This window comes from Akebia trifoliata, chromosome 3 (assembly GCF_017979445.1).
Source record: "Akebia trifoliata isolate Shusen 1 chromosome 3, ASM1797944v1, whole genome shotgun sequence".
NCBI lineage: Eukaryota > Viridiplantae > Streptophyta > Magnoliopsida > Ranunculales > Lardizabalaceae > Akebia > Akebia trifoliata.
The window spans coordinates 50,730,585-50,744,635 of NC_141377.1; the positions used below are offsets into that span (position 1 = coordinate 50,730,585).

Sequence of the window (14,051 nt, forward strand, 5' to 3'; positions counted from 1 at the left end):
TTTTTGTGGAGAAAGATAGAATCCAAATTTTCAGAACTCCGCTTCTCAAATAGTGTAGAAATACATTAGCGCAAGACTCACAACCAAAAAGAAGAAGAAGAAGAATAATAATTAAAAATGATAAAAAGAGAATTACTAAGTTAATTCAAATAGAAATTTTATAAGTTGGAGATGGGACCTCCACTTATACAAGATATGCAATTTGGAATGTATATGGTATCTTACTCACTTTCTTTCTTCTCAAGGACTATTTCCAAGACTTGGTTGTGAATAAGACTTCCTATATGTATATTTAGGTGATGGAGGAAGTTTCTTACATGTTAAAATGCTTGTTCAAGTAGTTTCAAGAAGGTTTCTAGAGTACTCAAGATGAAAAACGAAAATTCATTGGGACTTAAGGTTGGTTACGTGCAAAATGGAGATAATTGATGGTAATTGGGTTCATCGATAAAGGTGGAGAATCTAGAAAAGTACATGGGAAAAAGTGATGAGATAAAGAAGAAAGAGAAAGTGACATGTGTCAACCACACATGTGAAGTGGAATCCATACAAAATTACATAAATACCCCCACTACAACCCTTAATAAAATAAGATTTCTAAAAAAATAACTTTAAAATTTAACAGTTTTTTTATAAAACGTAAAACACAAATATGAAGATTGATAAATGAATAAAAATGGGGACGGTTCAGCAGCCCTAAGTTTGCCAAGTTTGGTGCCAAACATTTTTCAAAATATAGGTTAGAAGCTTTGGAATGAACTGATTTTTTGTGAGGATGATCTCTATGATGAGGAGATCATCCTTACCAAAAATCAGCCTATTCCAAAACTTCTAACCCTATCAAAAATGATTTACAAAAATTGGACGGTCCATGATTTTTCAACTTGTAAACTAGGGTTATAAGTTTCAAAATGAGCTGATTTTTTGTGAGGATGATCTCTTCACCTATTCCAAAACTTCTAACCCCATCAAAAGTGATTTACAAAAAATGTTTGCACAAAACTTGGCAAACTTTAGGGCTGCCGAACAGCTCCCAATAAAAATATACAAGTTTTATCTATAATTTTTGAACTAATATATTCATTATAATTATGGTCATTTGATTGAGTTATTTCTCTTTTGTATTGAGTTCTTTGGAATCATTTATTTGAGTTCAAACAAATGAAATAAATCAATAAAAAAAATCTAAAAATAGAATAAGATTTCAATAGTAACCAACTTCCATTTTCATAATCCGTCGAAATAATGAGTTGTAGAACCTTTTGGACCCTATCATCAATATAGAGTGGAAGAGTTGAGTGGAGTTCTTCTCATCTTCCCCAGTGGTACAAACAAAAGTTTAGGATTTTAAATTTCAAATAATTAATTATAATGGTGGGTCCAAGTACTAATACGGATGGGACCCGGTGACCAATTTTTTTTTTTAAGTGGGTGTATATGTCTCAACAAGTGGGTGCTACCATTCTCACCCATAACTAAAAGGTGCATCCATTTAAATTTATTGAACTTTTCTTACCTTTAATCATGGTTAAATTTGTCCATGAAACACATGGTTTGAGAACACAAATTTCCTAGAAACTAGTACTGTCCTTTTGGGTATTAGTACAAGTACGTCTCGGGAAACATTTTTCTTGGTAGTTAAGAATCCCTAGCATCCCAACCATCTATTTGATCGAGAGCCTTAACCTCATATTTTTCAAATTTATTTAATCAAAATAGTTTATATTATCTCAAGATTCAACGTCAACGTCAATGTGTTGATGCTCCACAGCAAAAGTTTTGGAAATTTAACATTTTAAGCACTAAACCATATGATGGTGATTTGTTTTTTTTTCTTCTTCAATTTGTTTATTAACTTGTTTGAATAAGTGTCTAATTCCACTATAAAACTTAAGGGTGATTTAAACATACCCCTCCACATTTTGTTCAATGTTAGAGATATATGTTTTCAAAGTAATGACATGCCTCCCTTGGCCTAGGTTTTGTCGAAAAGACTAACATAAAATGATCAAAATATCCTTTTCTCCAACCTCTAGTCATAACCAATTGATTTTTTTTTTCTTTCAAGAAATCTCTCATGTTTAAAAATAATAATAATAAACCCTTGGTTTTCTCCCAAAATTTCATCATCTTCAACCTCTTTAACCTCATAAGAAATTATTAATATTTCACCTTTTCATCTGCATCTTCAATCCATTGTTTTTAATCCCGCCTCAACCTCTTGTAGAAAACCCTTCATTTTTTTTTTAGGATCAAAATCAGTCATCATCTAGTACTTTTTCCTAGAATCCTATCTCGTTCTTAAGGTTTAATTGACGATTCAAATAGGTAGAATTTTTAAGATGAAGATGAGAGTAGAGTACAAGATATTACCAAGAAATAAAAAATAACAGATTTTGCTAAAAAAAAATCCATTCTTGTACTTCTCAAAAATCCTATCTTGTTATTGAGATTTGTAAGGTGGAGAAGATAATATCTGAAGATGTTAAAAATTGAGGGTAAAAAAATTTACACCAAAATTGAAAATGATTGATTTTTGAGTTTTCTACTAGAAGTTGAAAATGAAGGCATTGAAGTCATTTATTTTATTCTCTCAAAGAAGACCTAGGTCAAGGGAGGTTTTTCACGAAACAGGGGATATTTTTTAACATTGACCTAAAAAAACGTAGAGGGGCATATCGAAATCATCCTAAAGTAATTATGTATCAGATTCCACTCACACCAAGGAATTAATGCTATGCTGATTCTTGTTCTTGTAAACCATTGTACTCCAATGATCCACGTGTCTAACTGTGGAAAGATCCACGTATCACTAAGTATCACTATTAGTAGTGATCTTAAAGTGAAGGTTTGCTTATTATAAAGAACATATATCACATTCGTCGTTCCTCGCAGCCACCTTCCCTCCTTTAGCTTTGAATTTGAGTTCCTGCGTTTCCGCTACGTGTCAATTTGCGTGAAAGAAGCTTAACGAATTTCTGTTAATTGGTGAGTTATTATTTATTGGCATTTATTTGCATGTTTGATTGTTTTTCATTAAATAAAAGGTTGAGATAAGAGGAAAAAAAAATACAGAACTCCTAGAGATTGGTTAAACTTTTCTAGGAATTAGTACTGATTTTTCTTGGGATATATTCATATATACTTGGAGAATTCTTAATTAGTAGGGTTGGTAACAGGTCAGGTCTAGGTCGGTTAAGCCCTCAACACCGGCTCCATACCTGAATTGAAAAACACACTCATACCCAATTTTTTATTCAAGATTTAAGTGAATAACCGATATCTTGGTCATCCAAATTTTTACCCTCTATCACTTGATTTTTTTATACAAAAATTATATAATTAAAATCTTAATTATTTACGTATATTTATGTAAATTGGTAATCGGGTAGGATTGATGAATGTTCATATTGATCCTACAGAACTTTTGTGTAAATGGTATTGGCTAATATTAGGGGTGCACACTAGATTGGGTAAATTTAAGAATCGAACCAATCCGAAGTCTTTTGGATTTGATTGATTCGGATTGAGCATAGTTTGATTCGGGTACTAATTGTAAAAAAAAAAATCTATTGATTTTGTTCGGTTCTAGATTAGGAGTATAATAGAACCGAACCAATCCGATAATCAAATTAATTTTTATATTTATTATAATATATATATATATACATATTTAAAAATAAAATAGAATCTTAAAAGACAGAAGGTAAAAACATTCAAACAATACTCAAAGTCTCAAATTCTTTTCTTAGTTTCTTTCATCTATTTTCTCTTCTTCAAGTTCTTTTTTAATTCGATCTTCAATCATTCTTTACAAGGTAAGTATTAAAATTGATTTTCTTGCTTTATTTTCTAATTTTTTCATGATTTTTATTTTTAATAATGCTTTATTTATGTTGAAATAATAAGTATGTTGATGCTTTGTTTATGCATGTTATGTATTATGCATGATGCTTTGTTTAATATTTATTTTATTTAATTTTAAGTTTTAACTATTTTAATTTTATTATTGAAAATAATAAGTATGAGAACCAAGAACCGATCCGAACCTAAGTTGGTTTGGATTGGTTCGGTTCTATAGGGTAATTGGATTGATTCGGTTTCAAATTTTTAGAACCGATCATGTTGGGTTCAATTATGATTTTGCCACAAATTCGAACCAATCCAAATCATGTGCACCCTTAGGTAATATTATCCAAATTCCTAATTGGATAGAAAAATCTTGATCATGTATGATTAATTCGGGTAAGATGAGTCAGGAAAATGGATACCATTCAACCCATCTTAGCCGTTCGTTTTATGGTGAGTGTCAATTAGAGTGTAAGGCTAATGTTTTAGTTTTGGGATTCCCCATGATTAATTTAGAGAGCTGCTAGTGCACCCCAACTATTACTTATTACACCCCAATTAAAAAAAAAAAAAAAAGATTGAATGGTTGAGAATAAGTAAATGTTGGGATGTCAAATAGAAATTTTCATTATTTTTGTTGTTGCTAGATTTCTATTTGTTAGATTCAATATTTTATATGACCCTAAGCATAATTGTAAATAATTATTGAAATTGTTTGAACGAGTGTTATAATGTTTTGTAATGTTGAGGTTATAATTTGATCAAAACCTTTGTAATATTTGAAAAGTGTGATTTAATCTTTAATTGGGGTGTGAAAAATAATTTAAGAAATTACAGTATAATAAATAAAAGTTGGGGTGCCAATAGTAACTTCCAAAATTTATATCTAAATTTGTAATAGTCCATAGAAAATCAGAGCTCCTCAACCAGGGATGAGGCGGGCAAAGTCCCTGTGAGATTTGCATAAGAGTAACTAGTTTAGTAAGGGCTGTGATATTAATATTACGTAGGACTGCAACTTGGGTGGGCCAAGAAAAATGATTGGGTTTGGGCAACAAAAGAATTGTCCGGCTTAGATTGGGGTGGATTCGGGCAATGATATTAGATAGCTTGATTTGCCTGAACTCAAACATAATATGATTCAAATTCTAAAAAATATCGGACTTAGATCGGGGTGATTTGGGCAATGGCATCATGTAACTTGATTTACCCAAATCAAACATATTATGATTTCAAAAAGCAATTCTTATATGTTCATTTCTTTAGCACTCACAATTTATATTTGAGAATTTTAACAAATAAATCCAATCACTTTGCTATTGCGTAAGCTAAGAGTTGCATCGAGATACAAATGTGAGTTATTTATGGTTTTGTGCTCACCAGTGTCTCAAATGTTGTCAATTGTAATGTTACTCCAGTACCCACTTTATTAATTTTTTTTGAAACGATTTCTTTAAGGGAATAAATTCATAAGCTTACTTTGACAAACAAACTTTCGTTCTTTAGTCTCAAGTTCAAATCCCATTACCCATAAAAAAATCTTGGTTGCCACTCACTATTTCATATAAGTGGGGGTAAAACCTAGGTGCAGGACATAGGGACAAGTTTGGTGCGTGCAAATTGGCCCGCATACCTTTCGTTTAAAAAAAAAAAAAAAAAAAAAAAAACTTTTAACTTTCATTTTAATTTATTAATTATAGCAAACTCTATGTTTTGCTACGATAACGTATTCTTTTTGACGAAAATGCTCATTGCCCACACATATTACCACCTACTTTACATCTCTCTCTATCTGCCATTATTCTAATATATCTTTTTTGTTATCTTAATTACTGATATTCTTACCAGAAAGTCTTCTGACGCGGAGGGCTCAAACAAGTGCTCTAATGGCATGATGTCATGTGTATTAAAAAAACTAATTAGGAGAGTTGGGATCTAGTACGGTGTGCCATATCCAACCAAGCTCAGATGGCATTCTATTCTATGCCACGTGAATTTTTAAACTCACTGACTGTATGATATGTGATTAATAAAAGAAAAAAAAAACATAGTATTTGATAATTTGTATTCATTATATCTAAGTTTTTGAAAAAGAATTTAAATTTGACGATTAAAAATTATTTTTAAGACAATGCTATAATCAATCGATGCATATAACCCATCAAACTGATTTTTGATAGGTAGGTTGACTAAGGTGTCGACCACATATCCGTACGGTTTGTGAGTTTTAAAAAAATCCACGTGGCATAAAATGGGACTGTCATCTGACCTTTGGTTGGGTACGTCACACCGTACTAGATGACTACTCACTAGCTGCACGTGATGACAGCAAATGCGCACTCATGTTTCACTAATCTGACGTCAGATTAAAATAGAATAGAATATTAGCAAGAGTAAAATAATAAATAAAAGAACAAACAAAAGTTTAAAACAGACAAAAAGAACACAAGTCGATGCATCTTCTTCCCCCTTTTGTTTTCTCTTTAAATCATTTTCGTACTCACCACAGAATATAAATAAATGGGACAAAAAAAAAAAATCTTAAACAAATTACAAACACAAAGTGAATTTTTTAAAATCAGCAAACAAAGATATCAAATAAGTGATTGCAAAATCAATGGATGCAGATCACCAATCAAATGCATTTGTTTGCAAAACTAAAATGTCACATTTTTAAGATCAGAATCTTCAGTAATTTGGCCCCTTTTTATTTTCGAAATTTGGGTTTTCTTATGGGAGTATATTTCATGAAGAAACGATGAGAGAGAGATGAGGTAAGTACTTCGGACAAGGGTATTCTCGTCAAGAAAATAAGGTTTCTGTAACAAACTGTTTGGTTTTCTATATTAAGTTGAAATGGATGCAGTTTGTTTAAGAAATTAAACTTGTGAATTTATTTGTTAAAATTCCCTACAATAATTATATTGCACTTTAAATATTTGCTTTTGTTGAAAATTACAATTAATAGTATATAAAGACGTTTACTTTAATTAGTAAATCATCAATTTTTTTTTTAAATATGATCTTGTCGACCGAGTTGGATATCCTTTGGTAACTGTTTCCAAAAAAAATAGGGAGAGTGTTTGAAAATTTGCTTAGATTATGACTTACAGGCAAGTGTTGAGGTGTGAGAGGAGGGTTTCAGTCGTACTATCTGGACTCATACTAATGCTGAAGTGACCTCAAAAGTTAAATCCAAACCGAGTCTTGTTTTGTTTCGAAGAAATAGACAATAATTTGAATTTAAATGAAGAAATCCATTAGATATCCCACAGAAAAGCAGGTTTGATTGATGATTAAAATCTAAGAGATTATCATTGATATATGATTTCGTTGGTAATTTTCAAATTTTCATTGTTGCACATAATTTACCTTTATATAGAGGCAGATTTATTAAAACATGCACCACATTTTGATTATTTATCAAAACAGTAAAATGTAGTAATTAATTTCGAAAACGGTAATTTACCATTTCAAAATTAATATTTTTTTATCAAAACGGTAAGAACAGTAAAATGTAAATATTTTATATCAAAAATACCCTTTTTTATTTTTGGTCGAAATTACGAATAAATCCTCTTCTCCTCTTTCATATTTCTGTTGTAAATATTTTTTCCCTCTTTTTACCGTCGAGCAAGAAAGTGAATCAAATATTTACTTGGATTTTGAGTTATTGTGAAGATTATAATTGTAAATGCATATTTAAAATAAAAGGGTATTTTCGGCACAAATTTTTTACATTTGACTATTTTTACTGTTTTGATAATAAAAAAATTAATTCTGAAAATGGTAAATTACTGTTTTCAAAATTAATTGCTACAATTTACTGTTTTGGTAATTAATTATGAAAACGGTACCATTTTGATAAATTCCTCTTTTATATATATATATATATATATATATATATATATATATATATGTGTGGGGGGGGGGGGGGGGGGAGATACAAAAATGTTTTTGACCAAGACAAATATTCTTTTTTCCAGATTTGTGAGGAAATTTCAACATGAAGTTTCTGCATCTTTTCTTTGTCGCATCAATGGCAGTTCTCAAAGTAATTTTGGTGAGTTCTGTTGGGTCATTTATGGCTCTAGATCGCGTAAATATATTTGGAGACCAAGCAAGAAATCATTTTAACAATGTAAGTCATTGTTATTATTTCATGCAATTTTTTTTCCTACTTAATTCTTTAATTAATTTTGAATTTTACTTATTTTTAATGCCTAAGGTATAGAAATAAGCAAATTGGTGTTGAGAGTTTTTGACTATGCTTAAGATAACTTATAATCATAATCATAATTATTGTTATTATTTTACTGGTATTGTTGCTTTAGACATTCAAATATGTCTTTGAAATTAATAATAAAAATGAACTTTTGTTTGTAAACAGGTTGTGTTTTATGTATTTAGTCCAGCTCTTATAATTGCAAACCTGGCTAAAACAATAACATTCGAAAGCATGGTCAAGTTGTGAGTTTCTTTTAATTCTACTCAAACTATGGTGCAACTCAAAATGTCCAATTATGTTCTTTTTGTGATTAATTTTCTCTCTTAATTTATAAATTAATTATGATCAATTCAATTAGGTGGTTCTTGCCAGTGAATATCCTCATCACATTTATCATTGGTTCAGTGCTGGGATGGATACTTATCAAAATTACAAGAGCTCCTTCACATCTTAGGGGTCTCATCTTGGGTTGCTGTGCTGCAGGTAATTAAATAATCCCCCCCCCCCCCCCCACACACACACACAAAAAAAAAAAAAAAAAATTTGATTTATTAATTAAACATCATTTTTTGAGAAGGATATTTATGTAATTTAACTTAATTTTTCGGATGAGTAACAAAAACATGCCATGAAATCATCTTATTTTTCAGGACAATACACATTCCACACTTTGTACAAAGTTAGTCAAAGAGGAGTTTTTGGTATATAAGTTCATTTTTTGTAACAAAAAAAACTTATTAAAAGGCTATTAGTAAGTTTCTTAAATGTTTTGGAATGTGTACTATCGTGATAATTTGGAGATCTCTCATCTTGCTTCCAAAAGAAACAAGTTTGAATCATTTCTATTTTTTTTGTTTCCAATGTAACTGGTGTATTGTTATTGATTTGTGAAAAATTAACTAAGAGTTTATTTGACATATTGAAAATGCAGTCATATCTATCTGATTAGGTTTATTTTGGGGCCATATATGTTGAGGATTTTGATCCAACCCTCACCTCCATCACTATGTGAAAAAATGGATAAATTCAATAGCAAGGTTTGTCAAATTTAGCCTTTTTACACAGTCTTAAATGAGTCGCGTCGAATTTACCCATTTTTCACGTGGTGCATGCTTGCTATGATGATGATGATGGTGAATGTTAGGACAAATAGTACTATCAAATATTGCCATTGGAGGATAAAACAAAAGCAATCGCATAAAGAACACATGATTTATGTGATTTGGCAAATTGCCTATGTCCACAAAAGAGGGGGAAAAATACCATTTACTTGTAATTAGTCTCTTCAACCCTGAGACCAACTTAAGAATACTAGACTTCTCACAATACAAAGTGGGGAGGTTTTAAATGTTCTTGGCTTGATATGAACAGGAAATTTGGGGAACTTGCTTCTTATTATTATCCCACAAGTTTGTGAAGGGAATAGACGTCTATTTGGAGCTCCTGATGCATGTCATACATACGCGATGGCCTATGCTTCACTCTCTTTGGCAGTATGTTCTTTAAATATTCTTCATTGGATATTACTAAAATTTCCAATATTTTTATTGACAAATAAAGAAATTTATTGAATAAAGAAGTGGAGGACGAGGAGACCTCCAATATAAGCGAAGATAAAATACAATCTACATACTCGTTTTACATACTAGGTTCCATCTAAATAAGAACTCCATCCCAAAGTCTAAATTTTTCCTTCCAAATAGCATGTTCTCTAAATTTAAAGAAGATGCTCACCTCTGAACCAATTAGAACGCCAGCTTGTGCCTTCTCTAAACACTATTCACCTTTTAATTCAATGTTCATTCACTTAAAAAAGTTGAAAAGAGTAAGTGACAAAAATGATATTTACAACATATCATATGGAAAGAGAAGGTCAAAAATGACATTTATAGAAAAAAGAGGGATAAAATGGGTATTTAGAAGACATGAATAGTGATTTAAACTTTCTCTAGCTCTATTATATGAAAAGAGAAAGTCAAAAATGACATTTATAGAAACAATGGGGATAAAATGGGTATTTAGAAGACATGAATAGTGATTTAAACTTTCTCTAGCTCTATATACTTGGAGACTTGAACAGTGATTTAGAGGGACTTTTTCTAAAATAGAGATCGGTCGGAGTTAGGTTCGGACGTCTTTATCTCTAAATTTAGAGTTTTAGAGACCCCTTGGTGTTGCTCTAAGGAACCCTAAAAAAGCACACCTTTAAATTCTAAGGACACTTTACTCCAAACAAACATTAAAGTGAAAACCAATGACACTAATAATAAAATCTTGGAGAGAGTGCTCTTTTCCTTAAAAAAATCCTACAGTGCCTCTTATATTTCAGATGCCCTTTGCACACAACCAAAGGAGCTACCTTTCTTTGAGATTGACTAGCTTTTTGGTAATTCTAAGAGCTCCGATTGGAAACAAGATTGATTAAGTGTTGGGTATTATATTCTTGGTTCGATGCTTAGGTAGTCCATGTGCATGAATTATATGTAAATTTTACATTCAGTAAATTAGTAAATTTTGGTGCACTTCATTATGGAAGATAATTTACTAGCATTAATTACTCAATCAGGTGGGATGCCTGTATATATGGACTTATGTGTACAATATTGTGCGGGTTTATTCAAGTAGGAGGACTAATGAAGTGGAAATAAGTGTTTTGAATAATAGTTCAACTGAAGAAACCTCGAAACAATACCCAGAGAACTGTAGTATAGTACCACTTCCATTGAAAGATCGCTCAATCTCTGAGGATAATGCAGATCAATTTGAACTGCCTTGCATTAGATCCAACGAAGAAGTCAAGGTTAATGCTCCTTTCTTTCTCCTTACTATAATTGTGTTCGTTCGTGTGCGTGTGCACACACGTGGTTGCTTCATGTTGTTTAAAAATAACATTATTTTAATTAAATGGAAAAAAACATTAATAATCATTCTCATATTACTAATCAGAGCAAGATTTCATGTGCCACAATGTGAAATCAGGCAACACACACACAGGGCAGTAAGAACCCAATATTTCATATGTCCTTCATGGCATAAAAACTGCCTATTGCCCCCATCACACAATCGTAGATCATTTACCTCGGGATATGCATAATCATAAATCTTTTTCTTGTGTATCCCAAGGCATAGGATCTACGGTTATGTGATGGGGCGTACGGGGGCATGTGTCCAGAAAATTATGGACAACATGGTCCCTAATAAGGTCTATATCCACCTTCACTCTCGTAGATTACTAATCCCACACCTGCTTGTATATATAAATAACCAGAAGAAAAATCAGAAATTATCAAAATAAGTTTACTTTTTTTGTTTAAAAATTTTTTTTTTTCCAAAAATAACCAGAAAAGATATAAAATAATGCTCTGCTCTACGTAAATCGTACGTTGGATGGACTATCTATCGTTTTTTCTTCTTCTTCTGAAATTGGTGGATTGTCTAGTGTTTTCTAAAATCCTTGGACTGTCAAAAAATTTATACTATGTTCGAATAGTCAGATATACTTTTTAAATCCCATAATCATCCAGCGTTTTGAGATAAAAGAACAAGCTTAAATTCTAGATAATGTAGTTGCAACACGGATAAGTTAGTCTTAAAACGTTGGATGGTTTTGCGAATTAGAGGGTATCTCGGACATCTTGAAATTAGGGTACAAAACGTTGGATAATAAAACACGTTGGACAGTCCAATAATTTCAGAAAATATTGCACAGTCCAACATTTTAAATTGTTTTTGGAAATTTTTGAAATATTGATATTTTTTGATAATGAACAATAAAATCAACATTGTTAGAGTCAAATGAGGATGATAATGATTATGTTATTTTTCTCTGATTCTTACGGCAGGTTACGATATTAGTTAAGTTTAAACAACAATTAAGGAAGCTTACAGGAAAGATGAACATGAAAATGGTGTTTGCACCTTCAACCATTGCAACGGTATATATGCTCATTTCTCATGTTATATCTTTGTTTTTATTAGGCGTTTCTCATGTTATCTTTATATAGTAGCTACTTTTACAAACCATATACACCTTTTATGAAACACACATTTTCATAGTTTGACTTTAGATTGGAGTTATTATCTTACTCTCAAGAAAAATGAGACCCTTAACTACTGTCTGTTTCCTTGTATAGATTGTTGGGTTCATTGTTGGGACTGTTCCGCCAATCCGAAAGTCAATGATTGGTGAAAGTGCACCTCTTCGCGTGATCCAAGACTCGATTTCCTTGCTCGGGTATGATGTACACATAGACATATACGAACTTGCTCTCTCTATTATTAGGACTAAAAATTTGTGCATTAAAAGGAGAGAATTTGAATAAGTAGATGGATTTTAGGAATTGCTCTGAGGTGTGTAGTTCACTACACTCTTTTATAGACAACGAACACCCCACTCTGCTTTAAATGTAAGTAGGCAACAAAGTCTCAGTTTTGCCAAAACTGTATGAATGTTATGGCGATCTTTTCACATATATTGAAGATTTAGATTTGCATCAATTAGGTATATTAGAATATTCGATTTATTGGTTGTCTTTCCATATTGGTAGATATTTTCTATCTATGTATACACAATAGACAAACATAATCATCATCGAAGAATTCTCAATAAAATTAGTTCATTCTATATGGTAATAGAGCCTAAGCTCTATTGAGAGGTCAATCATGGTGCGACATTCTTCTGCGATGGCGCCATTGATGGACCTAAGTCCATTAAAGTTTTCCCAAGTAAACATCACACCTTCCTCTATATCTTTATAATCTCCATACTCTACTCACATATGTTATGAGATCGAACAACTATTGAATGCAATCAATTGCATATTTCTTCTTCATTGTATTAAGGTTCATGGATTACAGTTGTATCATTGCCAATGTATCTTATCATAAATGGAAGGTTGTGATGGAGAATGATATATTTAGAATAATATCAATTAGACAATATCTCCAAATATTAATTACTTTCTTTGGTTCTTTCTATTATTTGGTATGTTGATAAAACCCATGGATATCATGGTTTTAAAACTCGTTTTGACGTGTCATCTTGTCCATGAATGAGACTGAGTTGTCTCGGAAGAGTTTTCCGATATGTTTGAGTTGCCTTGTTCAACAATGTGACAAATGAAACATGATTTTAAATCTCGTCTGATATGTTTGACTTGTCTATCCATCTCGTTGGTGGACGATACCGAGACGGACAAGATTCAAAACCATGATTGATATTAGATGTTAGATAGTGGTTAATTTCAAGAGATTCCCCACCAATATATATGCTAAATTCATATGTAACTTCAAAATTGCAACCATTGGCTTAAAGCATGCATTTTTATTTATTTATCTTACAACATTCTTTCATGTAATTCTTTGTCTTCTCTACAGTGACGGAGCCATTCCAGTAATGACATTGATAATGGGAGGAAACCTGACAAAGGGTAAGGTTGATACATCACATACTAACATTGCATTATCAAGTTGTTGATCAATACTTGGTGTTGACATTAATCAGGCTTAAAAGGGTCAGGAGTTGGTATATCAGCCATCATTGGGATCATAATAATTCGATATATTCTCCTGCCATTGTGTGGCATTTTCTTCGTTAAAGGGGCAATCCGTTTTGATTTGATCCACTCAGACCCATTGTATCATTTTGTTCTTCTACTTCACTATGCACTTCCACCTGCAATGAACATAGGTATGTTGAAGTATCCCTTAATCCTCAATTAAATAATCGATTAATTCTATTTGTTTCTAGACACAGTTTTTGTTAAATTTTACAGGTACGATTACCCAATTGTTTGGGGCAGGGCAGAATGAGTGTTCTGTTATCATGCTATGGACTTATGCCTTGGCTTCAGCTTCACTTACGCTATGGTGCATCTTGTTCATGTGGTTGGTGTCTTGATTGTACTTCTTTCATGGCACATGGCCATGTTGTGCTACCTATGAGTGCCAGTAATTTATATAAATGTTTTGTATG

At 31.7% G+C, this 14,051-nt stretch overlaps 1 protein-coding gene across 3 annotated transcripts; it reads left to right on the plus strand.

The window, feature by feature from the left end:
• The first annotated feature begins 2,874 nt into the window (after positions 1-2,874).
• On the plus strand, positions 2,875-14,051 carry LOC147407755 (protein PIN-LIKES 3-like). 3 transcript variants are annotated; one of them, XM_086436495.1, is made up of 11 exons: positions 2,875-2,988; positions 7,836-7,990; positions 8,240-8,319; positions 8,436-8,560; positions 9,449-9,570; positions 10,644-10,877; positions 11,920-12,012; positions 12,211-12,311; positions 13,454-13,506; positions 13,581-13,766; positions 13,852-14,051. In XM_086436495.1, exons 2-11 carry the CDS (start codon positions 7,856-7,858, stop codon positions 13,974-13,976), a joined length of 1,254 nt encoding a protein of 417 aa, XP_086292621.1. In that variant the 5' UTR covers positions 2,875-2,988; positions 7,836-7,855; the 3' UTR covers positions 13,977-14,051. The 3 variants fall into 3 exon arrangements, with proteins under 3 accessions (XP_086292621.1, XP_086292622.1, XP_086292623.1); XM_086436496.1 differs by lacking the exon at positions 11,920-12,012; XM_086436497.1 differs by lacking the exon at positions 10,644-10,877.

Bases quoted from the DNA above. Each gene is read 5' to 3' on its own strand.
- LOC147407755 (XM_086436495.1), top strand. From the start codon at position 7,856: ATGAAGTTTCTGCATCTTTTCTTTGTCGCATCAATGGCAGTTCTCAAA. The intron at 8,320-8,435 runs GTGAGTTTCTTT...CAATTCAATTAG, and splicing joins TTCGAAAGCATGGTCAAGTT to GTGGTTCTTGCCAGTGAATA. The intron at 13,507-13,580 runs GTAAGGTTGATA...GACATTAATCAG, and splicing joins GGGAGGAAACCTGACAAAGG to GCTTAAAAGGGTCAGGAGTT.